Genomic DNA, 27339 nt, shown 5'->3' with positions numbered 1-27339 from the left:
CGCTCGGAGCCCTTTAAACAAACGAGACCTCGTTTAAAGCCAACCTTTTCTTTCGGGTACGCGCTGCATGGGCTTCCCATAAAATGTGCTTTTTGAAGGGTAAATGCTGAGTCCCCTGAATTGCGTTGGGAAGGAGGAAGAAAATTCTGCGGGATAACTCCCCCTGGAATACTGTTAAGGACCGATGTACTCTTGTGGAATGGCGCGCACACTTCCTGCGTAGTTGCTCGTCTTGGGGAAATCTGGAAACGCGCACCTTTCACTTGAGCCGTCGTCATTTCCGCGGCACTGAGGGACGCAGCACTTGTTCGGCATGGCGGATTCAAGAAGAGGGTGTTGCGTCAATTTCCAACCGTCCTCACAGCACGGTTGATATCCAGAATTAAAAAAAAAAAAAAACAGACACAGCGAGGAAACCCATGCAACCACAGTACAAATTGCACGCACGTGCACCCACGTGCGCCGCCAACAGACTGACGTGCACAGCTTGCTGCGGCAATGCATGGTAATATGTTGAAAGCAAATTATATGGCTGAAACAGATTATACGCAATGCTTATAAAAAAACTCATAGGCATTAGGAATTGTATGTACATATGGAGGAAATGAACAGTGAGAAGTGAACGTGTAAGATCTTTCTTTTTCCTTTTTCTCTCGCTGCATGTGGTGCTTTTGTAACAGGCGACGAAGCCGACGCAGCTCCGCCTCGCGCTGCCTTCTTGCACGCGCACTCGCTCTCCGGGTTCGGCCAAAGCGCAGACAGCGAGCACCAGCCATCGAACGCGGTTGTCCACGTCGCCTTATCTCGCCGCCTCGATGAACAGCCCAACGCGCCTTTCCATCAGCGAGGTAGGCTTGACAGACTGGGCGCACCGTTCGGCAACCACGAGGTATTTGGGCCGCATCGTGATGGCGTTGCGACCCGACGTGGTTCCTAAGACAGCGGAGAACGTCCGGCCTCTGTGCACGGGGGAAAAGGGATTCGGCTACACGGGCTCTACCTTCTACCGGATCGTCCCGACGTTCGTGTGCCAGGGCGGGGACTTCACGGACCACAACGGGATCGGAGGAAAGTCCGTCTACGGGGACAAGCTCGAGGACGAGAATGTCCAGCTGAAGCACACGAGCCCGGGAATCCTGTTCATGGCGAAAGCAGGCGCCAACACCAACGGTTTCCAGTTTTTTGAAGCTACCGAATGGGTGGAGGAAGAATTCAAAGCCCGAGCGGGGGTAGACGATCTGCGTCCGGTCGTCCCAGGCAAGACGACCTGCGAGTCCTTGGAGGCCGATTGGGGCACCTTGCACGCTGCATGCTTGTCATGCCCCCGTGTTGACAGGTCCACCGTCGACTGCGACCGCCGGGGCTTGCTACGTAGCCGAGTGTGGCATTCCTGGAAGGGTGGCATACTGGACAGGTGGGGAATCGGCTCCCAGATAGGCGGCTTGAAAGCCGGCTTCTGATGGCTGCCCATCTGGCTCCGTTGAGAATTCCGGCTCATCATCCCGCTTCCGGGGCTGCTTCAGATGCGAGATCCTACGCCCTAGCGCAGCGCGCACGAAACACCTGGAACCGTGCAGGGCGTGCTATTTTGGATTTTCGTTTTTCACTAATTCAGTGCACTGCTCGCGCTGCTTCATCCAGCTTTCAAGTGGTCCAGTGGTAAGACCAGCTGTCAGGATGGCAAGCACGTAGTGTTCGGCGGCGTCGTCAAAGGCCTGCGGCCCGCATTCCGGCATTACATCCACGAAGATCGTCATCAGCAACTGTGGACAGCTGTGGACAATTCCGCCTCTGCAGCCATTTCCGGCAGACAATTTTTATCTCCCGTGTGACTGCTCCAATGAATAGCGCTTTCGCTTGCTTTTTTCCCTAGATATTTCTTTTAAATAAACGTTTGTTTATAAAATGCATTTGTTTTATTTTGCTTTTGCTTGTGCTCTTGCCATCGGTTTAAAGATGATGGTCTTTCTTGGGGTACTTGAACGCAGAAATTTTGGTCTGTCTGTCTGTCTGTGACTCTATTCAGCCACTAGGCCAAAGTGAAACAGAAGCTGCTGTCTTTATACCAACAGCCACATCTAAACGCCTAAGTCCGGTGTCAATTTTCATAATTGTCAACAGTCTTGAACAAGAACAAGACATTACGCAAATATAAGTCAGAAAATCAATATATAAGTGATATGTGAAGTGTTCTTTTATTAAAGCATTCATGGATGCTTGGTTTTTTTCTATAGCGAACAAATACTATATCAACTGCAGAAAACCGGCGCCTGCTGTTACCAGTGTTACTATAGCTCCTGGCGGCATATAAGAAATCAAACGGCAAACGCAACGAAAGGTTCCACTAGATAGGTTCCAGGTTCCGCTTGGCAAGCTCATAGTGTAGGGCAACGTGGTTCTATGAACGTTGTAGTAGGGTGCCTCGATTAACGCGCGTCTCCGCCGTACGGCAGCGTTGGCATCGAGGCAGCCGCCTTGAAGCTTTGGAACGCGGTGAATTTAAATTGACTTGAGCAAATCTTTAGCGTGTTACCTTGGGAGTAACTTGACAGGAGAGGAACAGCATGAGATGTGAGCGGGAAAGAGAAGGGAGGCATTTACTTGGCAGGGGCGCCAGTCGACTATCGTATTTCGTCGACATTTTCAACGAGAGGAGCAGATACGCGGCCACTTTTTTTTTGTTTGTTTTTGCTTCACTGTTTGTTGTTGCACGTTTGTTACGTATGTCGTTTTTGCTATCTGTCCTTTGCACGAGTTTACGCTGGCTTCCTTGGACTTGGCGTCGGTGCCGGGAAAGCGACTTGCGGCGGGGAAGGGGGGAGAAGGGGGTGCTATGCGCTTCGAGCTGGTGGCCGTTTCACCAGGGAGATTGAAACTGGACGTTTCTGCTCACGTCTCGTATTTCTCGACGCACTCGCCCCCATCGGCGCTCTGAAAAATTAGCAACTACGCCAACCACAAAAACACTAAAAAGAATGCCACACGCCAGTTCATTTTAACCAAGGTATGCCATGACGAAAACTACGCGTTACGTCTAACCTAACCGCTGCATGGGACCACCAATTTTTTGATGATTGAAAGAAAGAAAGTAGAGAAAAACCATTTTCGGTGCTGCTAAGTCTGCTTAGGCGTTTTGAAGGCCAAATCCCGACGTTACTTTTTAACAACCTCGCCGTACTTGCGTCTCTTTCTTCGCTTTCGTTTCTTTGTCTTTTGGCACAAATTACTTCGAGCGGCTCCTTTTATCCCACACCGCGTTTGATACTGTTTCCTCGCTTTAATTTCTTCGCCTTACTCCGTGAATTACGGCAGTAAGCAGACCGGCAAGCGCCACAGTGCACCCTAGCATCAGGGTTCTGCGCGGCTGATGTGCACCTGTTCTACTCAGCTGCCGTCACGCTCAGGTGTCACGTGGCACGCACTATTGTGCAACTCTTACATACCCAGTTGCCAGCATAAGGAATTTTGTGGGGCGGGCACATTAACCCATCGAACCTCCAGATTCCCGACCGATCCCAGAAGTGCGTATGTGCCAGGAAGAAAAGAACACAGCAACGCCAACAAGCCTTGTTCTGCGCTGCCAACGCGTGCGGAGATAGCGCAGTTTGTAGAAGTGTGTCGAACTGGAACCGAACCAAACTGAAAACCGGAACCGAACGGGCATTTTTGCCGGAACTGAACGCGAACCCAAACCGGTATTTTTTGAGCACGCTGAACCAGAACCGGAGCTGAACGGAAAAAGAAATAACGGTTACCGGTTCACAAGGACTTGGTTCGACCATCCGCTGTAGGAAATGCGCGATCAACACCATTCGACGCTTTTCCCTTTCACGCACCATTAGCGTTGTAGCCTCTCGCGCACTTTCCCCTTCAGACAAGACACAACGCTATCAATGCTCTCTTCGTGGTCTTAACACGAGGAGAGGGACGCGCCTCAAAGCTGTAACAGTGTTCTGCTGCTGGCAAGAACAGAGTGCAAAGCTGAGAAAACGAAATTTCACATCCGCGGCAGCCAGCCGGCGATAGGAAACATACCAACTTTGACCTTCCCTCGCTGCAACTATGCAAACGGGCCGTAAGATTGCTGCACTGCGCAATCGCGAAGTTCCGGAGCCGAAACATGCGTACTTGTTGCTTTGCCCGTATGCAAAAGGTAAATACTTGACCAGTGTTACCCTCAAAAATTGCTCAGTGGTTAAGCCAGTTAAGTCGTTGGCTGCTGGCCACAAGGACGCGGGTTTGACACCACATCACTTCGCCGTTTTTCTAATTTAGAGGGAAAACGAAAACGTTTATTTGCAGAGACTTCGAAGCGCGTTGAAGAACCCCGGGGGGGTCTAACTTACTCTGATGCCTTGATATGTACGCTTACCCTCATAGCACAGGAGTAGCTTCGGGTCATCAAGTGCGCTAATATTTTTTGAAAATGGCGCTTCCCCGGGAAAACGAAAGGGCCTACCGCATGGTTTTATATTTTTCCGCGCAGAGCTCACATGCAAATAATTCTTGCTCTTTTTTTTTTTTTTGCTGCCTTCAGCCACCGAATAAGCAAAACACCGAAATACGGGTTTTGCTCGAGACATACCTTCATTTGTCCGACCTCTCCCATATTCAAGCGTGTCATTACTGCGACGGAAGAAAGTGCCGTGCTTCGAGCATAAATGTCCCTTTTTGTTAATGATAATACACGTAGCAGAGAAAACTCTTAGCGTGTGGTACGCACTTTATTCGTTGCAAGAAACTGTATCCCCTTACCTTGTAGGCACTACGTAACAGTAATCCCTCGTTAACTCGAACTCGGATATCTCGAAATATCGGTTAAGTCGAAATTTTTTTTTCACCGTGCATTTACCTCCCATAGAAGCCGTGTATTTGACCCCCTTTGTCTCGAAATGTGTTTTCGGGGGACCGCGGATATCTCGAAATGTTGGCGGAGAGGACCCAAGGTGAAGTCCACCGCAGGCAACTGATGACGTCTCCGTTAGAAAGCTTAGCTCCCACCTTGCGCCCAACGCAGTCGTACACGGCAAATTTATGCGGAGTACACGCTGGACGAGGCTGATGTCCCTGTTAGCGGAATGCTGCCTACATCGTTGAGAGAGCTGTGGACAGAAACGACGACAGAAACCACAAAGATGCTGCGTCCGCATCGCAACAAGGTATGTACATGTAGCGGTAGCGACCAACAATTGACGTGATGCACTGAGCAGCTCGAAAACGCTATGGTGGGATGCAGATGCGAATGCGAAACGGCAAGCAGCACGCAGTTCTTTCTTCCGCAATAATGAAGATTCGTTTTTCCTGCGAGCATTTTAGCCTTTATTACGAAAGCTCCCCTGTTCAGTGGAACTTTTGTTACCAGCATTAGCTTTTATTTCAGCGACCTGGCCACAAATTTTCGGCATTTCGCTTAGCTCGAAACTCCGCTTATCTGGAAATTTTCAGCAGATTTTACGACTTTCAGTTAAGGAAGGATTACTGCATTTATCTTGTAGTAAAAACATCACAGAAGTATATGACACATGCGGAAAGGCCGGCTGGTCCCGCACTGTCCCATTTGGCGCTCATTCTTTCTGAATTGTTCTGCTGTTTCGTGTTTTTCAGCGCAGCTTTTTTATCGAAGATGCGTTTTCCTTGACCAGTCCAACTTGCTGCCCGTCTGCTAGTGTTAGTTGTTCCGGAGGGGGAGTGTCGACAATTTTAAGAGCGTCTTTCCAACAGAGTTTCACTCCCTGCCTCACGCGTCAGATTACCCTTTCAGTTCGTAATCGCATAATTCGTTATCAGATTGCTCAGTGCAGCGAAAGGAACGAAGGCGGGGGTCAGGCGGAACGGAGACGTAATAATGGTGACGCACAAGTCCAGGATACCGTCTCAGGCATCATTCACACAGCCGTTTTTCACCCTGTCACGACACCGTCACGTCACCGTCTTTTCTCATGGGCTTAGATTTCTCGGGCGATTTCTCGGCGAAAACGGTGCGACGGTGACGGGAAGCCGAGCTCTGCGTTTCCGTTCCCTCTACGCGACGGGACCACGCACCGTGGTAAACCAGCTAATCAGAAAACAAATTAAATTTTTACGGCTAAATTTAGCGAAAAGTGAGCACACGTAAAAATCTAAGCCATTTTCGTTACTTTTCAGATTAAGTACCCTCAATTCTAGGCTAAATTGATTACTAGGCAGACGACCCTGTACTCTGACGGAGAGCTCCAGTACGAACGCTACTCCGTTACGTCTCCGTCGCGGTTTTTTGACGTGACGATGCGTGACGGAGAAGGTGACGGCTGTGTGAATGAGGGGTCAAAATGCATTCCAGTGATCAGATCAATACGCAGTGACTGAGCGTTAACTAAAGCTTAATTTTAACAAAGTTTTTGTTTACACCCTCCAGAAGGTGATTGCTAACAAATTATTCTAGGTGACCGAAGCATCGAATTCATAGGTAGCATTTATCTGGCTGCAGTGAGGTTTTTTTGTATGCTGAGACTAATGAAAAAAGGTACACCGCTGGTATTTAAACATGTACGGAGGTGACGGGCCGCACGCAGCCCTAACTCTAAGGAGTTAATGGCATTGTGATGGGTGATTCCACAGACATAATCGCGATTTCAACAAAACGAAATAAGACGGAGAAAATATATCTCGTAGTTACGCCTCTTGGCGGTGGCTTAATGTAATCCGTAGCACCGCATAATGGCTGGGCGGTAAAATATGTGGTAAATGGTCACTGCTTCATGTTTTATTTTTTATTTTTTCATATATGTTGCCTAATTGCTTACTCTTCAAAATTGCACAACATTATTATTAAAAAGCAGTTGCCTTCCCACCACGATTTCTGTTCGTGGGAATTTCGTGGCACCGGAACTCCCCACCCCTTCCCCTCCCTCTTACCACTGGGAACGTACGCGGGCAAGCATACTGGGGATAGACGTAAACAGCTTCGCTGTAAAAGAATGAGAGAACGTTTGCTTGCTTAGAGACGTACCTCGCCGCGCTACGGCAGCTGCAAAAAGTGGAAGTGACGCCTTCTGGCGGTGTCTATGCCAACGGGCGTGCCTCCGCACCACTGTTTGGGGCACTACCCCACATTCTAGTTCACTCTACGTCATCGTAAGAGGCTAGACGGGGACATACATCCCAATGGGTGAAGCAGGCCAAGAATGTTAATCGTATTGTAAAATGACAATTATTATTATAACTGTTTATTTAAAGGTGCGACTCAAGGGATGACAACAATAAAAAACTGGCAATGACCATGAATGTTTATCGGCGCCTGGGCCAGTGGACGTGGGCGCCCCGCAGCGCTCAGTCGTGCCTGGTCATGGCGGCTCTGCCAGACTGCTTGCCCAGGGGAGGGGCACACGAGGTGTACATGTCTGTGCACGCCTACGACGTGGCCCTGAGGGCGCTGGGCCCCAAGAGGGCTGCCGAAACGTCGTGCTGCAGCTGCAAGCGGCCCTGGGCGTAGTGCGGGAAAAGCTGGCCAACGTCGGCCTGCAGCTGTGGTCCAGCAAGACAGAGGCGCTGCTGGTGCACCCGGACGCCCAGTCCAGTAGAAGGGTCTGGTGCCTGCACATCGATTGTGAGAAGCTCAGCTGGAAGACCAGTGTGCGCTACGTGAGGCTCACACTGGACCCCTGCGTCAAGTTCCGCCAGGCTGCCAACGAGCTCCGAGCCAGGGCACAGATGGCCACCACGGCCGCGCGGAAGATGGCTGCCAGGGGCCGGGGCTTCCCGCAGCAAACGGCCCTGCGGCTCTACGATGCCTTGGCTCTTGCGCTGCTCATGTGCGCGCTGCCGCTGACCACCCTGCACAAGCCCAGCTGGCGGCAGCTGAAGGACGACCACCACAGGGACGGCCGCACCTGCCTGGGTCTGCCTCGAGGTGCCCAGTGTGAGAAGACGCTGGCTGAAGCGGGAGCGTGGACGCTCTAAATGACGGCGGAGCAGCGCGCCCTGGGCCACACTGACCAGCTGCGGCGGGCGGAGGTAAGGCGGCGGGAGCCCTCTGTTGCAGCGGCTGCGCACACATCGCCACTCGCGCATGGGGCGCATGCTGGCCCTGTATAAGCAGGTGGTGGCCCCCGTGAAAGCTCTCCCCGCCACCCCCTCCCGCCAGCCGCCCCCTGCCCTTGTGGCCGAGGTTCACGTGCAGATCCCGGGCCTGCGCAGCAAGCGGCGGACATCGCACTGCGGGCAGCTGCAGTTGGCCCGGGCCGTCTTGTGAGGCGACCTGGAGGGCCACACCCTGGCCTACACAGGCGGCTCCGCGCGGCAGCGGCAGGGTTTGCCCACGGCGGCAGCAATGCTATAGGGTGAGGCCACCAGGCAGGCCCGGCTGCACTGCACCGCGTCATCCGCCACGGCCGAATTGGTTGGCGTAAGCTTAGGTCTGGACCTGCTGCTTGGAGCTGGAGCCAACCCCGAGCGTTGCGCCCTGCTGTGCTATTCCCGGGTGGCCCTACTGCGGATCCCGGAGGGCGACCCACGCTCACTCCTGGTGCCGGCCGTGTGGGATAAGGTGGCACGGCTGGCTGAACGGGGAGCTAGCTCCCCTGCGGATGCAGTGGGTGCTAGCCCACACTGGGCAGGAGGGCAACGAGTGGGAAGACGAGCTCGCCGCCGACGACCCCGAGCTTCCCCCTTCGCCCACGGCGGCCCAGGAAGCTGCAGATGACGCCTGCTTCCTGGTCCAGCAGCATGTGCGGGCCCAGCACCCAGATACTCGGCGGGCCGCTGGAGAGGCCCCACCATCCGTTCGGGCCACACGACTGCCACGTCGGCAACGCTCGGTGGTCCTGCGCCTCCGTGGGGGATGCGTGTGGATGGCCGAGCGAAAACACCTCTTGGAACTGACCGACGACCTGTCGTGACAGCACTGCCGGGCGACCGTGCAGACGCTGCCGCATTTGGTCCTCGAGTGCCCTCAGTTTGCGGTAGGGAGGGCTGTACGGCTGGCCGCCCTCGTGGAGAGAGCTCGGCCCTTTGAAGAGATTTTGTGGCCACCGGGCGGTGCCAGAGAGCAGGAGGGAGTCCATGAGGCCCTGGGTTACTACCTGAACGCCTCGGGACTCCTCCCGGCTCTCCGCTTTCTCCCCAGGTAGCAAACTGAACTGTGGCCTTGTTTTTTATTCTTAACGTTTAGTCTTTAGTCTTGTATATATTGTACATATGCAGTGTTCGGTCTTGCATATATGCATATATGTATCCTCTCCCTTTTCTGCCTTTCCTGTATACCTGTGTTCCCCATCAACCACACCAGCAGGCGTGCCGGTGTCCACCCTTAGGTACGTGACACAAACTACGCCTGCTGGTGGTCCTCACTTTCCACATTAACAATTAATTATTAATTAATTAATTGGGCTCTTTTACGGGAGCCTTTTTCCGAATGAAATGAGGGGGCGAATGCAATCCGGTTATGTTTGCTTTAAGATGTGACGTAGACAACGCGCGTGCACGTGTGTAAAGTTGCCGTCATTGTGATTAAGCGTGTGCTCCGTGGTCTGTATTGTCAGGGATTCAACACAAAGCCGTGAGGTCCAATTCTTCTCTTTTCCGATTATTTTTGCATTGGCCCAGTCTATTTCATGTCGAGTCGCTTCTACGTATTCGGCTAAAGCGCTAGAAGATACCTTTTTTGATACGTCGTACATGTGCTGTTGGAGTCTGCTGAAAATTGCCTATTTTGCGCCTTTATAGCTTCGATCGCATTCTGCGCAGGGAATTATGTATATAACGCCAAGGAATTTTTCTTTCGTTATCTTGTCGTTGACGTTCACCAGGGAGTGCCGAACCTTTGTGTTGGCGCGTTCGCTGCCCGTACACTGTAGGGGCGCAGAACACGCACCAAGTGCTCGCTAATTCCAGGGGCATGAGGTATGTCACCGTATGTCACCGCCCCCAGAACCTCAAGTGCTTGAACTGTGTATAAACCACTTCCATTCTGTAAGATATTACTCTTGATAAAGGACGGTCCCCGTCCGAAACGTCGATGTAAAGTTATGTTTTCGAAGTAAACATGTTATGTTTTTACAGCAAAGCTGTAAATGGCTAGGATCCAGCAGATCGTCTCCGGTCCCAGAGCGATGTAGACAGGAATCGCTAGCGAGCGCCGCGCCACGTTGCGGAGCCCACTCAAATCCCCGGAATCGTAAAACTGCTCGCCACACCACCGGGGCATGGAAAAAAATCATACAAAATTAAAACGGTCCTACGGCCTTCATAGAGCATGCGCCGTGATTACCATACCCGCGCTATAATACATTTCTACCCACGATTCCTGTGTGTTTTGTAGCGTAAGCTACACTGGCCGAGGTTGAGCAGTTTCGCGTGTGCCGTGAAGGGCCGTTCTGCGCAAGTGCGAGGGGCATTGGATTGGATTGGAGTGACTTGGCTTGGCTTTGATTAGATAGGATTGGATTTGGATTGGATTGGATTAAAGTGTATTGTGTTGGATTGTGTTGCTTCAGAGCCGCGGCAGACGCCTGGCGCCGGCGCGTGCCCAGGTGTGCGCCTCAATTGCGCAGTAGCCAAGTCTGACGCGTCGTCGGAGCCGCTTGATAGCCGTTTCACATGGCTCGTGAAGATCCGTGCTGAGCATGCGCGAGGGGCAGTGACAGGACAGGACTGGACTTTCAGTTAATAACCAGGAACAATGCTCAATCGCAAATTACAAACAAACGTGTTTTGCTTCGTGCACCCCTTGGACTAAGACCCAGTCAAACCTCACGTTGAGGCTCAGCACTGCAGCTTTGCTGGCCATCCTTCACAGAGTGGAGGGGAACTGAATTTTTTGTTGCGCCCCTTTTTACTATTTAACCTTCACTAGCCGAACCGTTTATCTTATATATATAGTGAGCACAGGCGTCATCGTTGTTTCATAACTGTTACTCGAATGGCCAATCCCACCTAGCAACTCATCATCAGTGTGGCGCACGCGAGCACCATACCATCTTCTTCATCTTCCATCCTCGCGCCTTCTTCACCATCGCTTTTCGCAACGGCCTCTCGGCGAGGTTGCGTCGTCATTAAACGCGTCCCTCAAGTCTCCCGTGTCCGAGTCTTGCAATATATATATATATATATATATATATATATATATATATATATATATATATATATATATATATATATATATATATATATATATATATATATATATATATATATATATATATATATATATATATATATATATATATATATATATATATATATGACAGAAATAAGGGTTGGCAGTCAAGAAAACCTCGGAAAGCAAAGCGGAGGATGTGGTAAGTCATTGAAACAGACAAAGAATTTGGAAAGAAAGAAATAAAGTGGAGAAAAAATGCCGCCGGGTGGGATCCGAACCCACGACCTCAAGACTACCGGTCTGGTGCGATGACCACTGCGCTACAGGGAGGGCTATTTTACCCTCCACTTTCTGGGGTATTTATGTTCAGGTATTTTTGCTTCTTGTGCTTGGGGGTAGATGGTATAATATATATATATATATATATATATATATATATATATATATATATATATATATATATATATATATATATGGTTTGGTTTTAGGCTGAACACATACGGCACAAGGTCTGCAGCTCGTAGTCATTTCAGGGAACTCTTCAAATGAGCACAAGCGCATGATACACTTGGTTTGAAGGTAACGTGCCGTCAGCCAACCGGTTATTTTCTTACTTTCTTCCTGGAGAAAGACATGCCACACATGCGCCGTTTCTATCATAGAGGCGTGTTCATCGGGGTTTTTCAAATCTTGTGAGTCGTAACACTGCTCAGTCAATGTAATAAAGTCTCTGAAGTTTTCCTATGAATTCAATTTCCCCATTATTTGGCACTGTTCGATGGTTTCAGATTTTTTGTCTTTCAATCCATAGTATAATCGGATGGATCATCACATGCATAATTTCACCTTCGTAGTCAATGTTTCTAGCAAATTCTTCTTCTAAGTGCATGTCTATCAGTTCAATCTCAGTTTTCGGTAACTTGCGCAGACAACTCTTCAACTCATCGTGTACATCGTTGGTCGTGGCGGAGAATTCCGGTGCTGTTTTTGCGTCACTGCATACTCTTAGGGTGATTAACCGCTTTTCTTCTCTTCTTGTGTTAAGTTCACGAAGGCGTCTCACAGCCACAGAGAAACAATCGCTCTGCAAATATAGTCCGTCTTTTATAGCGTGACAAACATGTATATATAGTAAGTAAATGAGGGGCTCGTTGAGGAAATACAGAAACATAGGTCGGCAGTCTACAACGCCAAAGGAGGCATAGGGGTGTGGTTAGGCTCTATTTTTTACTATGGTTAATGAAGTTAAGATTTTTTTTAATATAAGGAAGAAAGAAAGAAAGAAAAACACGCGCCCAGAGTGGGGACCGAACCCACGCCTTTCGATTTCGATCTAATCGAAAGGCGTGGGTTCGGTCCCCACTCTGGGCGCGTGTTTTTCTTTCTTTCTTCCTTTCTTATATTGAAAAAAAAAATCTTAACTTCATTAACCATAGTAAAAAATAGAACCTAACCACACCCCTATGCCTCCTTTGGCGTTGTAGACTGCCGACCTATGTTTCTGTATATATATATATATATATATACATACACACACGCTGTACCGCCTCCGCGCATGCTGTATTGGATGGAACGCATTACATTGAAACGTGCCACGAAGGAACTGTCTTCCTAGAGGGCACCGGAAAGACTACCCACTGCAAAGAACAGGGCGAGTTGGACCAACAAGGCCTCGCATTCAATTTCGCTCATAAATGTGACCTTGGAGCAACAGGCATGCCGCAATCTCGCATTACGTAATATGCCACAGCACTCACCTCATTTTTGAAATGTATGTTGGGCCGCGTAATTCACCGAACTTTCACTGTCGTTCGCAGTTTTTGGTCATTCGAAGGCATGAATATGTCAGAGCTTGTTATTTTATTTTATTTTATTTTATTTTTTATTGCGCGCGTATGTGAAAGGGGTACTTCTGCAGCTGACATCAAAATGAAAAGAAAATGCGCCGCGGCTGGACGCGGTTAAAAAAAGTTTAGATTACGGTTAAATTGCACCGCAACGCTGCTCGGTGCACTCGCTAGTCTAGGCGCGAACACACAGTGATTGATTGATTGATTGATTGATTGATTGATTGATTGATTGATTGATTGATTGATTGATTGATTGATTGATTGATTGATTGATTGATTGATTGATTGATTGATTGATTGATTGATTGATAGTGGTATTCCCTCTGAAACGGGGTGATGACGTGTCATCTTACCGAAAAAAAACTATTACATCTATGTTTTATACTCTTCGTTTTAATACTAGCGCTGCTCTGAGGGCAGGCACAAAATACTTCTTTTTTTCTGTTGCAGGTGGTAGCTTTCCTAGGCATTATTCCCCTCTCTGCTTTTCGTCCGCCAGCATTCTCATATTTCAGTCGCCTCGACAGCCTCGAAGTTAACTCCCTCTAATCTACCCTTAAATCCTATGGCTCCTGGAGGCCCAGTATTTCCCTCTTGAAGATTTGGATGGATACACTCACATTCTAAAACTATGTGCCGCAGAGTTTCTGTCTCTTTTACGCAGTCCACGCGCACCCCGTCATTTTGTGTATACTTCCCCACAAAGCCCTTAGTTCGCAAGCAACCTGCTCTAGCCTCAAAACGTAAAGCACTGCCCTAAGAATTATCGTAGAAATTTTCCTTTCTGATGTCCAATGTCTCAGTCCTGTACATCTCTAACGACGTTTTAGCTTCCATTGTTTCTCTCCATTTATCCGTTTCTATCTGTCTTGCCTCTTTTTTGGTTACCTTGGCTGTTTTGCATTCTCCATTGTTCTTTCTGTATTTCATCGTTAGCCTTCTAGTCTTCCTTAACCAGTGCGTGTCCACGTTTTTCATGTATAGCTACCTAAACACCATAGCTGTCCACCTACGTAGATTCATTGCTCTCAGTCTCCTCTCAAAACACATTTTACTCTGAGCTTCTCGAACTCCAAACGACGCCCAGCCCATATCTTCCTGCACTGATTCGTCAGTTGTTTTACCACGTGCTCCTAAGGCCAAACGGCCTCCCGTTCTCTCGTTGACTTCAAGGCATGAAAGAGCGTCTGATTTCAAGCAGAGTACTGAATTCGCAAATGTGAGGCCCGGAACCATTACTTCTTTCCACGTTCCTCTCACTACTTCATATTTGTTATACACCCACAGTGCTCTATGCTTCATTATAGCTGCGTTGCGTTTTGCTTTATTCTTAACTTGCTCCTCGTGTTGTCCCCTTCGTTTGTTCACACCCCCAAACATTTATATTCCTTGACTCTGGGTAATTCGCCATGCTGAATTGACACTGAGTCTGTGCTGGTGTCATTGAACTTGGATGCAGCCTCCTTGTATCATTTTCTGATGGCACGTGCCCTTACTCTTTCCCCCTGCACCCTCTCCGCACTCAGTCACCTTGGAACAAATGAGTGATTAGGCGTTCCATGCAACCGCACAAGGCGCTGGCTTGACCTTGGATGAGCTTTAAGGTCAGATTGACGCTAATAGTAGTAAAGCCTTCGCTCTAAAATCTAATGCTCTATTCTGCGAGTGCAATTCACAGCTCTCTTATTATTCAACGCGAGCGCTGCGAGAACATGAATTCGCTTCTCACGCAGGCCGCGCATAGCTTGCTGAAAGCATAGCTTGAAAGCATAGCTTCAAGGTGCACGTAATGGATGCAATAGCTATGATGGGCGATGCAGCTCGCCGGCACATCACCTCTTCCTCGTTCTCGGTGACGTAGCAGACTGTTTCGTTGATGCCGTGGCAGAACTGGAGAGTCTCCTCGTAGCTGTCCGGGTCGCGCCACAACAGGCTCACGAGACCGTCGCTCACCAGCTTCTGCACAAATTGTCAATGTTTAATGTACGTTGCTCGTTGAAGTTTGACACGCGTTGGTGAGAGTCTGCATACTCTACTGGCCACCAAACAACTGCTGCGGTGCGTCCGCGTCTTGTGCAACAGTAGTGTGAATGCGTTTGACGTGCCGAAAATCACAAACCACGCAGATATGAAGGGAGAACCAGAAAACATTATCTCCCGGGCCCTCTCTTATCATCTCCATTTATATTTCCCGCTCCCACCTTCACGCTATCCTGTAAATTTTACTTTCCAGCCTAGAAGAGGTGGCGCATCCATAGATGAAAACTGCAGACCTATGTATAACCTGCTAAGAAACTGCATAGAATCGATTTTCTTAGAACCAATCCTCCCAGCTCCCAGCACTGCATAAGAGTACGAGCTTCTTGAATAAGCATAAATATCAACACCAATGTTCATTCCCGATTAGCACAAAAGCGATTTCCAGTTGAGTGTAATCTCAGTGATGTTTTGCACTGTGATCTTCGCGTCAAGTCCCTGCACAGTTGAGATTACCGTATGATATTAAAAAGCCTGCATGGCAAAAACTCGAAATGACACTGTAGGTTCTCAAAAGAACTTGGGCCTCGATGCCGCGCCACTACAGGCGGCACTATTGCGCACTGTTGCGACTACGCCAACCGGACAACAAACCAAGTAATAAAACTAAACAATGAGCATTGTGTGCGAAAATTTAATGCAAAAAATAAACCTCGAGCCCCTGAATAGAGGCTTATTGTGATATTTTTGTCACTTCTGTCCTTTCCTGATAACCTGTTTGTTAACACATGATCTCGCAATAACTATATGTTTCTTGATTTCACCATACTTATTGGTATTAGAGGTTAATTTTTATATAATTTGTTTCGGTATAGTTTCAGTAAAACAAGGGTTAGAGCCACTTCTGTAATGATACGCCTTCCGAAAGTGGACGTACGTGCTTCACTGTGCAACACTCAAGTGAGAAAGCCATCTTACAATGTCCAAGCTTACAATATTTGTAAAGTCCGCTTCACCTTTGAACACAAGTGCATTGCTAGGCAGACGTTTTTTAGGGGTAATATAAGCCGTTATAATAAAATATGAAGGCCCTAGAACTCCTTTTTAATTTTTTCTTTTTTTTTTCTTTTTGGTGAAGGTGTGGCGCACAGTTTTACAATTCCGGGAATTTCAGTGGGCGCCGCAAAGTGGCGCTACGCTCGCGTGCGATTCTTGTCTACATCGCTCTGTTGCCGGAGACGATCTGCTGGGACCTTAGCCATATACAGCTTTGCTGTAAAATGTCTTCTCGATAATGCGTTTGTGTGCAGAGGTCCACTTTAAGAGGATCGGCGTAAGCATTGTATTTGCAAGCTGTCTTTCCGACATTGTGTGTTGCACAGTGAATCATGACCATCTACAAAAGGAATATGGTTACAGTCCCACTTTAAACTCATCTCCACCGCCGCCATTTCTTTCGTGAGTCGTGAATACTCCTCGCCACGCGCGGCGTCTCTTTTGATTGATTGATTGATTGATTGATTGATTGATTGATTGATTGATTGATTGATTGATTGATTGATTGATTGATTGATTGATTGATTGATTGATTGTAGGGTTCAACGCGCCGACACAGCGCAGGGGATGAGGCGCGCCGTAGTGGAGGGCTCCGGATTAATTTTGGCCGCCTGGGGATCTTTACCGTGCGCCGAAATCTCGTACACACGGGCGTTTTTGGTTTTTGCCTCCATCAGAAAAGTGGCCGCCGCGACCGGGAATCGCACCCGCGTCCTCGGGCTCAGCAGCACAACGGTGGCGTCTCTCTCCCTCTGACATTGCGTAATGCCGCACCCTCTTCTACGGCGTCCTGTGCGGCGCACTAGAGCCTGCGCTGTGGTTGGCGTAGCCGCGCTATAATAAAACGTCACGGTCTCTACCCACCAATCGTGTGTGTCCGTAGTTTGCGACGTAGAAATAGCGCCATTGTCCTTGTAATTTAACACATCAAATCCCCAATATAGCGAATCCCCAACATAGTGTCACGTGGCCAAAGACGACGCAGTTGTCTTCAAGGAAAACAAATTTATTGGAGCGAACTTGTGCTCCCCTAACAACTCAAATAATACACAGGCGGCGAAGCAGCAGACAACAAAGTCAACGTTACTAGAATTCTAGTAACGTTGAACAAAGTGACGTGTGCAGGCGAGCTCCGGCGATTCGAATGCCGCGGGCTAGGCTCCGCAAGAATTTATCTTTAGGCGCGAGTGTTTCTGGAACCGTCTAATTACATCCAGAAAAAAGAAGATCATTCTAGGCTGTTCACATTAGTTCGGAACGCTCGGCCCATCAGAAGAGATAACTCATACGGTATAGAAAGAAAGAATGGAACACGCGCTTCCCTTGGCACACAGATAACACAGACCGGCGCAGCTGGGCGATAAAAGCAAAACACAAATAAACAAACCCATTGCATGGTTCGCGGCAATAGTAAATCCCACCAGAGTGCACCAGCTACGCTGTACTTCCCTCTCAGCAGGGCGAAATGGCTCGGCTTTTTAACAGCGGAACTGGGTTCCAGCCGTGCCTCGCAGCAATGCGGAGAAGAGGAAAATGCTAGGTCAAGAAGTGTGAGGGAAAGTGGCGAGGGGCAAAAAACCGACGAGCATGTGTGGGGAGTGTGCGCCAAAATAAAAAATCCCCGGCCATCTCCACTAACGTGAAACCTGGGGAGGGGCGAAGCATGCGGTGTATAAGTGCATTCAAAGATTGTGTCTCTCTTGCCACACGGTGCACGCTGATTGGGCGCCGGAGAAGCGCCGGTGGGAGGAGCAATCGCGCACTTGCTGAGGCGGTGGCGCCCTTACTTGCGTTGAACCGGATTTAAGCAATTAAATGAGAGACAGACTGGCCGTAAGTTATATTGGTGCCACACGCCGCAGCATGCTAAGAAGTATGCTTTACAGAAGAGGACCTGGCGTTTGAAACCAATTTCGAGACGGAATTTAACAAATTTCTGTTAATAATACAATGAAATCCTGATTATTCCTGTATTTTAAATTAGTTTAAATGGCATGTGAGTTTGTTTTGAACTGGTTTCATTCGTTGTACACTTGTTTTTTGACCATCGTTTGACAACTTGATTTACCGTGACGACAGGAGACGCCGACAGCCCGAGCTCCTAAGGTGCTCTGCCCCTAGCGACGCTTCCCGTGGCCGGAATCGAACCTGGGTTCCTTGCGCTATGAAACCGGCGCGTGTCCGATTGCGCTGTCATCGCTCAGCATTTCCTTTGGGTTCGTAGCGCGGGTGTTGTCTTTGGACTTTGGCTCGGTTGAAGTGGTCAGACTTTCGGGTGGGGAGGCGCGCGTCGGGGATTGGCTGCGCCTATAGTGACGACGTAAGCTCTGACGTGCAGGTGTTCCCCTAGTGATAGGGACGGCGTGCGCTCGGAGGCATCAGTGTCCGTCCTACCGATAAGATGGGCAGACCTAAGAAAAGCCGAGTTAAAGCTAGCGAAGACCACCAGCTCCGCTGCTTCCTCAGTCTTCGCATCTCAACTGCAAAGGTGGCCGAATTTTAACGCGTAGCATTCTTTGCCGAGTACCCCCAAGTAAAATTGGGAAAGTATGAAATAATTACGGAAAATGGCGAACGGTGTAACGCCCTACATTTCCACAATAATGAAGATTTTGCAAAAGTTTCCCCTACAATTGTTATAACAGCGTAATTGGAGATAATTGGTCGGACAGGATTTAGAAAAAAACGAAAATATTTGGATGGAGAAAACTTACACTCAAGACAGGCGACATAACAAGCATTATCTGAAAGCATTAGTAGATAATTCTCTGAATTTCTGCAGAATTTTTTTTGTTAATCCCACTCCTTTCTGTAATACCTCCGGTCGCTGGAAGTACACAAAGATATGCGAGTGAGTGAGTGAGTGAGTGAGTGAGTGAGTGAGTGAGTGAGTGAGTGAGTGAGTGAGTGAGTGAGTGAGTGAGTGAGTGAGTGAGTGAGTGAGTGAGTGAGTGAGTGAGTGAGTGAGTGAGTGAGTGAGTGAGTGAGTGAGTGAGTGAGTGAGTGAGTGAGTGAGTGAGTGAGTGAGTGAATGAGTAAGTGAGTGAGTGAGTGAGTGAGTGAATAGCAACCTGAATGTTTTATCCCTTTTTTTATACCTAGAAGCCCTCTGAAAGCTTTCGAGCTGCAGTACACCATGGCACTCACATTGGCTTCACGCCACAGGTACGCCATATAGAGTCTCCTTTGCTTGTATCGTGTTGTTCTTTATAACAGTTATCACGATGTTTAGTTTTTGCGGCTGAAATGGGACCGCTAATAGCAGTGATTTATCATGTGTGGCGCAATAGATTTCAAAATTAGGCTTTTGAAGTCAGAACAATGGCGAGGATGTGCACTGGACGCAAGAAAGGGGAAAACCACTCCGAGTTTTTCAGTGTGCCTGACGTGTTGTAGCGCAGGACTCTATATCCACATAGGGGTATGAATGTGTACGAAGACGAGCTTATGCATACCAATGGGCAGTAGGGAACGACAGAGGCCCGTTGATATCGGCGCACATACCTCGCACTGGTAGATGCTCTCGCCAATGAGCTTGACGTAGCTCTGTGCCGCCTTCTCGGAGCAGGTGCCTCTGCGTGCAAGGAGAGGCCCGTTGCTTGAGTGCTGTGCCAAGAGCAAGGGCACCGCGTGGTGACAGCGTCACAGCTCACGTGATTGCATCGTGGTGCTGAAGTGTGGCCACTGCTTTCTCTGCGGGGAAAGAGACGCGCACGCGGAACTGAATGAACTAAAGTAAAACCTCGCTATAATGAATTCGCTATATTCGAATTCCCACGTTATACGGGTCTTTTCACGGTCCCAACAGCAGTTCAGGGAGAGAAAATCATACCTGCTTTCAACGAAGTACCGCTTTTAACGAATTTACTTTCCTATCCCGAGGGCTTCGTGATAATGGGGCTTTACTGCATGACTACTTCACCGCTTCACTTGCTCAAAACCACATTATTATTGTTAAAAAAACTATCGCGAGCTTTTTTTTTCTTTACGAAGTTATACGAGGGTATTTTGACATCGCATTAAAAAAAACTACCCTGAAATTTGGTGCCAGAAATTGTCTCATCTGCAATAAACGATTCCTGGTCGGCTGGTGCTTTGTGTTGTTCACACTCGACTGGCATATTTGACCGGTTGGCGCAAGGCTACGACAAATCACCAGCATTGGTGTTCTTTTCTTGCAGGAAAACACTTTTTAGAATCAGGTTCTCATTGACCGGGAAGGTGAGAGGGGAAGGGGGGGCATTCTGCTATGCCATGCAACATTTTGTCTCAGCGATTTCATTTGAATTATGGAAGAAGTACTCCCTTGAGCACAACTTCGCAACAAAAATACGCAGACTTCAGAGAAATAGACGAACGCGCGCGCACACACACACACACACACACACACACACACACACACACACACACACACACACACACACACACACACACACACACACACACACACACACACGCACGCACGCACGCACACACGCACGCACGCACACCCAGGTGCGCTCACCGAAGACGTTTCTGCCATATGAAAGTGGCGTCGAAATCAGATGCAAACTCTAGACGGACTTTACTAATGTTAAAGCATTAATTAATTAATTAAAGTTAGCTCGGTAGGTCAAAGACCCGGCCTCGGTGTGGCCAAGGGATGGCCGCCATAGGAAACAGCAAATGGCCTACGGCTCAAAGAATAAAAAAACATGCCGAAGAATGCTGCAATTGATGTGAAAAAACTCAAGGAAGGTCCTGTAAACAAAGCTGAAAATAAAATTGGGTAAATTTGAGTCTGGACGAGGATCGAACCCGGGGCCTCCATAATGCGAGGCGAGCACGCATCCCCAACGGCAGCGCAGCTCAACGGCACCCGATCGCTAGAGGTGGACCTTGTGAATGCGTTGTGGCCTTCGACATACAAACGTGCGTTAGAGGAACAACGAGGTGAGTAGCAGAGTACGTTTCCCCAAATTTTGCGCCTTGCTTGGCGTGCAAGAGCACTGCCATCGTGCCGCATCCACTGAAAAGTGAAATCGTACGGCACTGCCCCAACACATGGCGCGTGAGCAGTGCGATTGCGGGTATGTTCCGGCCTCAAGTTGGGCCTCACGTTACGCTTCGTGCTCTAACGTGGTCGGCCAGTACCCGCAGCTTGACGTACAATGAGTATGACGTTGATTTTGGTTCGTCTTATAAAGCTCAGCGATACAGCTTGGAAACGTGAAGCCTACAAAGGCGATCGGTCAAGGCTCTTAGTGAAGAAAAGAAAAATAGACGCAAAGGGAAAAGGATTATTATGCTAACGGCGCGGAAGGTTCGGCCATGGCGTAATTACTAATTCTTTCGCGTTCACCACGTCGTAAGGAGCTCCTATGCCCTTACAAATATTCGTAGGTCGCTTTATTGATTGATTGTGGGAACGCAGGCGATGAGGCACGACGTATACGGGAGGGCTACGGATTAATTTGGACCACCTGGGGATCTTTAACGTGCGTCGAAATCTCGTACACACGGGCGTTTTTGCTTTTCGCCTCCACCAGAAAAGCGGCCGCCGCGGCCGGAAATCGAACCCTCGTCCTCGTGCTCGGAGGTCGCTTTAGCAAACACATCAAAAGTTTGGTACGTCCCCCCCCCCCTTCCCTCGGCCCTCCCAGCCCGCTGCCAACGATAGGGATGTTTTATCGGTTCCTACATCGGTTCTCGCGAAACAAGGGTTCCAGCGCACCAAATTAAGCAGGGGTCAGAATGAAGAGCGATGTGTTGCACAACGTCCTAAGTAAGATGGTTCAGTGAATACTGAAGCATTAGCCAGCGTGAAGTTCAGTATGGAAAGGCGCGGCAGTATGGCGCTCCACTCACTGAATCTGTGTATGGACCCTCGAAGTCCTGCGATGACAGCCATCTGCTTGCACGCCTGTAGAAGAGAAATCGCACGTTCGTAGGCGGGTGAAAACTTATCCCAAAAAGTTATTTTTAAATGGCTGTAAGATGACATGTTGGGTCATTAGGGACACACACTGCCACCTATTTACAAAGCCCCACAGATTTCGGGAGTACGCCTGCATAAGAGATAAGAACCGTATTCTTGCTCTGACGGTGCTCAAGAGAGAAACACGGACTCCATTCTACTCCCCTCAGCCCCCTATATCGGCATAATTTAGGCACCGCAGCGAGAAATACAAAAATGAAACAGTAACATAAAAAGATAGACAAAAAAACTATTGCCATGTAGTCGTGCAAAACGTTTGGACAGTGCAAAACTTGGCCTATTTTCAGGTTCAAAGCATTATCAGAGGCGCAAAAATATCGAATTGGAGGCCACGTTCTCGTAGTTCCTTGATTCACCCCTGAAAGCCACATTTTCATTCAATTTTGTGGGAGCAAGAAAGCAAAAACAAGTCGTGCAAGTTTTTTTTTTCCTGTATGCCTGTATACGTTTGTATTAATAACAAAAACATACTAATAGCCCTGGCGTACGTGACATGGACTTTCTTATAAAAAACTGGTTATGAGCCCAGTTTTATCTCGAAATATCGAAACACCCTTTGTTTTTTTTTTCCCTTGCGAGGAATCTCACCGTATAATAGTCCTGGCATCTCGTATACTGAGGAGTCGTCGGACAATAATTCGTTAAAACGAAAGTGCCCCCGATCATGAAACACGAAGTTGACAACTAAAAGGCATAGCAGCTTCTTAGGGTAGATAGTAGAAAAAACTGCAATTATTGTACAGTCAAAAAAGGAAATAAGTAGTAAATAAAGGTTTACACCTTTATCCATTAAGCAGGAGCGGTAAGTTTGCTCCCATTCTGTCGCAGGTGGGGTGGTTTGTGATTCCAAGGCTGCTCTCTCATTCGCTCGGCGCCGACATTCTATCAGCTACTCGTGGTGGAAATAAAGCAGCTTTAACTCCTGGTTGCCAATTGGGGAGACGTTGTCGTTTTTAAGTTGCCCCGAAGCCACTGTGAGATCACCGGTAACGAGCATGCAGATCAAGCTGCTGGATGTTTGACCATGAGGCCGTGCACACCACCTTCATCCGCATGTCAAGAATGGACGCTAAGGATCTCTAAGTTAGTTTTAGAATTCCCCCTTATTTTACGGGGAGCTCAGCAGCAGCATGCAGCTTCTTCGTGGTCTCCCTCATTGTGAGGAGACAAGCTTACTGTGCCACTTGCGGCTAGCAGGAGCTACCTGATAAGGATGGCTAAAGCACTGCCTGCGATGTCTGTGATGTGGACGAAACTACTGTGCGCGTGTGTCTTCACCAGTTTTAAAACTTAGCCGTGCGCACTGTCTGCCGCTCTTCGACGACTGAATGACTACTCAGTTCACTGGACTGACTGTTATAGGTCCTTGGCCTTACCCGTCACTTTTTTGCAAGGCAAAGAAAATGCTCTTCGCTTTTTCAGAACAACTGACCTGTGTGAATGGCGCTAGAGGCTTTCTCTGCTGCTGATATTTTTCTTTAAGCGTAAACTTCCTCGGTCATCGTTTTATTTATTTATATTTCTCACATTTCATTTCATTGTTTTGTTCGTATTCTTCTATCTCTACCTTTCCTTTCCACGTGCACAGGGTATAGCCAGGACGGATTTACAGAGATTAAAACCCGCACTCTCATAGTTTCCCTTATCCGTCTCTTCTCTGAACCGCATCTGTCGCTCTTCACAACTGGAGAGCACGTAACCTGAGATGTTATTACTGCACAATCGCGGACAGCACTTTCACGTAACGGATATGCGGGAAGTACTTCGTCATTGGTTTACGAAGATGAAAGCAATTGCTCAAAACTGGTACTCAGCCTTGCTCTTTTTTTTCGATGGTATTTTTAACAACAGTGCTGTTTAAGCTTTTTCATCTGTAATTATGTATAGTATACGTTCTGTGCACTGTGAGGCCCTGTAAGTTCCCTCCCCCCCTCAATTTCTTCTCAGCCGTCCCATTGTTTCCCGTAGCACAGTCCCGGATAGGGAGAGCGGAGGGGAGACCTGCAGGAATCCGTTGGCGTGTCTGGCGTGTCGCTTGAGGCTCGGCCGGCTGGCATAGAAGCCCGTCCAGAAGTAGCGCGGTCGGTCGGCGTACGGCAGAAAGTCGCGCGTGTGCACGGGCCAGGTGCGGTTGGCCGCCTTCAGTGCCTTCAGGTAGCAGTGCGGGCTTGAGTAGAACACCTGCAGTCGTATGCCCGTGCTCGATGCCTGCGCCCGCAGCAGAATTTATGCATATCTGGTGAAAATACTATCTCTGAATGGGCGCACAGATTAATGTGGCCCACCTCTCACGGGACCTGGAACGTCGACCACGTTTGCCATATACGCAATTATTGCGGCAAACTATTTGTGCGTTCCCGAAAGACGGAATACAAAATAGCCTACGACTCAAAACATAAAAGCACAGTTGCAAAATCACAGCACAATTGAGACGAAAAGAAAATTTTGGGAACTTGGGTCTGAGAATCGCACCCTGAGCAACGTCTGCACTAGGTCCTCCTTTGTATTGTCCAGCCTTGAAGCTGCGGCGGTGTTGAAGATGTATGCTCGTATTGCATTCGGTATACCGTATCGCATTCGGTATTCCGAATGCGATACGGTATACCGAATTCAATACGAGCATACATTTTCAACACCGCCACATCCTCAAGGCCGGACTATACAAAGGAGGACCTATGAAGACGTTCTGGCCTTTGACTTAAAAACGTGTGTTAAGCATATACTCAGCCTATGTGAATACCTTAAACATGGTAATTGTATAAATAGCAATCAAGCGAGAAAAAAAAGCACGTTTCCTCAAATTTTCCGCTTTGCTTGGCTTGTCGCATTAGCGCCATCATGGGGCTCACACCGCGCTGTCGCGCGTGCGAACGCGAAAAAAAAAATGGCATTGAATTAACTTTGGTATGAAAAGGATGTCATGCGGCATAAACGGGGAAACGGGAGAGCGGGATAAAAGGTGTCTACATGTGGAAGAAGAAAAGGGAGAATTATGATAATAGTGAGGATAATCAGACGGTGCGTTTAGCAGCTACATCATAACGAATTCTGCGTACTGCATGCGGAGGAGCCAGCGCAGCGACAGGACTCCACGTGTGGATATTGCCGACGCACTCGAGGCTCAGGTCAGCCAAATACCTTGCTGCGCATGCGCGTCGACCCAACGCGGTTGCTGGCGACCTCTGACTCATTGCCTGTCAGTACAGTGGGACTTGACATGTGTATTTCAGCCTGAATCCGGTTTGAAAATTCTGGTGTATTTCGTGCACAAATTTGGCGGTTTTAATTTGTGCTGTAAAGGCTCGTTGCTAGGCGAGCGGTGAGCCAGTGCGCATTAGGGCACGGCATGGAGTACGTAACCTGTCAGTTTGAGTTCTCATGTTGTCACCTCCCAGTGTGCTGGGGCGCTGTTCGGCTCTTCTCACCGTAGTTTAAACAGTTTTATGTTTGGCCTCTGACTATTCGTCGTCCGAACGGAGACAACTTTCGTCCGCAAGCAGCTCGCCAAGCCGCTCTACCTGTACGCAAACCGTCATCATGCGCCTGGTCGCTACACTACGCAGGCAATCCTAACCCACTCACACCGCTCTTAACGGGTTTATAGGGCCTGCTTCAAAGAGAAGGGTCCGCGCATAATGCAGGCGCTGATTGCGAGCTGCTCCACGAGCTGTTCTCTCCGCCGATGACCCTATGTAAGGCCACTCTGGCGCCACTACGGCCGCTTTATCGCCCGTACTCCCGATGTGGTTGCAGCACAGGAATAAATTTGTCGGTAGCTATATGAATAAATTATGCACGCTGGGAAACAACGCTCCAAAACATACAGCAGGGTATTTTTTTTTATGAAAAAGAAACCTTACAGACCCCAAAACAGGTCATTGGGTAAGGGGGGAAATCAGAAAGGTACAGACAGATAACGTACAGTTTACAGGCAGGATCAGTGCAACAACAAAAAATATAAATGACATCACATATTTCGCGATACAGGGTGAGGTAAATTTGAAGGTATACACCACTTGTTGACTTGACATTCTCAACAAATAAAAGACAAGGGAAATATAAATCGCCGTAATACGCAATGCACTCATAATTCAGGAACATGGTCACATGGTGAAGTGAGGTGACGGCGAAATGTATCGGGATTAGATATGGAGACTATGCAGTCAGGGAGGTCATTCCAAAGACGAACGGCCCGAGGCAGTGGGGATAAATTGAATGCATTAGTTGTACCGTACATGCGCATGAAGCTGAACCGATTATGCAATCTGCGCGAAAAAGAGTGAGGTGTTTGAAGCTGCAGCCACGTTTGTTTATTAAAGGTAATATATTTCTGGAACAGACAGAGAAGAGCAATATTGCGGCGGCTATCTAATGGCGGCAGTTGAAGGTCTAATTTAATTTGTGTTATGCTTGAGCTGATGTCGTAGTTACGTGATATGAAGCGGGCAGCTCTATTTTGAATCCTTTCTGCCATTATGATGAAGTAGTTTTGATGAGGGGACCAAATTGCTGAGGCGAATTCCAATATTGGCAGACTAAAGGTAAGGAAGGCTAGTTTTGGAATGTTAGTAGGGGAATTTCGCAAGTTGCGGCGTATGTAACCCAGTGAACGTGACGGTTTGGCACAGGTAGACGCGATGTGTGAGGTCCATGAAAGATTCTCAGTGAGAAGAACACCAAGGTATTTGTAGGAAGAAGTGTGGGAAAGCATAGTGTTGTTCAAATAATAAGAAAATTCAGAGTTTACGTGTTTACTGCACCTCGCATTTTGTAAAGTTCAATTTCATGAGCCATTTGTCACACCATGTTACAAATATGGTTAAAATCTGCTTGAATGGTTAAGTGGTCATTACTGGAGTTTAGAGAACGGTATATTATACAATCATCGGCAAAAAGGCGCATGCAAGAAGTAATCTCGGAGGGTAAGTCATTAATGTAGATTAAAAAGGGTAAGGGCCCAAGGACGCTGCCTTGCGGAACGCCCGAACTAACAGAAGAAAGAGGGGACGCGAAATTGTTAACAACAGTGAACTGTCGCCGAAAAGAAATGAAGTTTCGAATCCAGGATAATGTTAGAGTCAAGTCATCCCTCCCTGCGTTCTTGGCGTCTTTTCCCTACCTCTCTGTTGACGGCCGAGATGAGGCGATCGAGGTTATCGAACCAGGTTTCCGCCTTGGTGTACGCCAAGTCACCACCCATGGTCACCACCACGTTCTGCGTGTCGTAATGCTTGGCCTGCACCAAGCAGAAGACGACCACGTGCAGTTTCCCGTCGCAGGCTGCTTGTCTTCCCTCCTCTACAACTAGACGGCGTGTTTTCGAACAGGCTGAGCACCCATTTCAAAAATCACGAGGCGAGGAGTAAGACCTTTTTTAAATCGATGACAGAAGGAGGGAGGAG

General features: G+C 48.4%; 1 protein-coding gene and 1 pseudogene across 5 annotated transcripts in view; one reads left to right on the top strand and one right to left on the bottom strand.

Moving 5' to 3' along the window:
* Positions 1–27339, bottom strand: part of LOC144144408 (lysosomal alpha-mannosidase-like) — a 225508-nt gene that overhangs the window by 169108 nt on the left and 29061 nt on the right. For all 5 annotated transcript variants that reach the window (XM_077675855.1, XM_077675868.1, XM_077675847.1 and 2 more), the window contains exons 8-13: positions 27057–27173; positions 23939–24145; positions 21808–21862; positions 19614–19653; positions 19465–19534; positions 14764–14886 (exon numbers count right to left, since the gene is read on the bottom strand). In XM_077675855.1, the coding sequence (XP_077531981.1) occupies positions 14764–14886; positions 19465–19534; positions 19614–19653; positions 21808–21862; positions 23939–24145; positions 27057–27173 (612 nt within the window). The remainder of the gene's footprint in view (positions 1–14763; positions 14887–19464; positions 19535–19613; positions 19654–21807; positions 21863–23938; positions 24146–27056; positions 27174–27339) is intronic.
* Positions 728–1536, top strand: LOC144169253 (peptidyl-prolyl cis-trans isomerase pseudogene; annotated as a pseudogene).

The sequence above is a fragment of the Haemaphysalis longicornis genome, unplaced genomic scaffold (genome assembly GCF_048455015.1).
Source record: "Haemaphysalis longicornis isolate Haplotype H1 unplaced genomic scaffold, Haemaphysalis longicornis Haplotype H1 scaffold_1, whole genome shotgun sequence".
Classification (NCBI taxonomy): domain Eukaryota; kingdom Metazoa; phylum Arthropoda; class Arachnida; order Ixodida; family Ixodidae; genus Haemaphysalis; species Haemaphysalis longicornis.
Note: the sequence above shows the minus strand (reverse complement) of the source record. Positions and strands in the feature narration are given on the sequence as shown.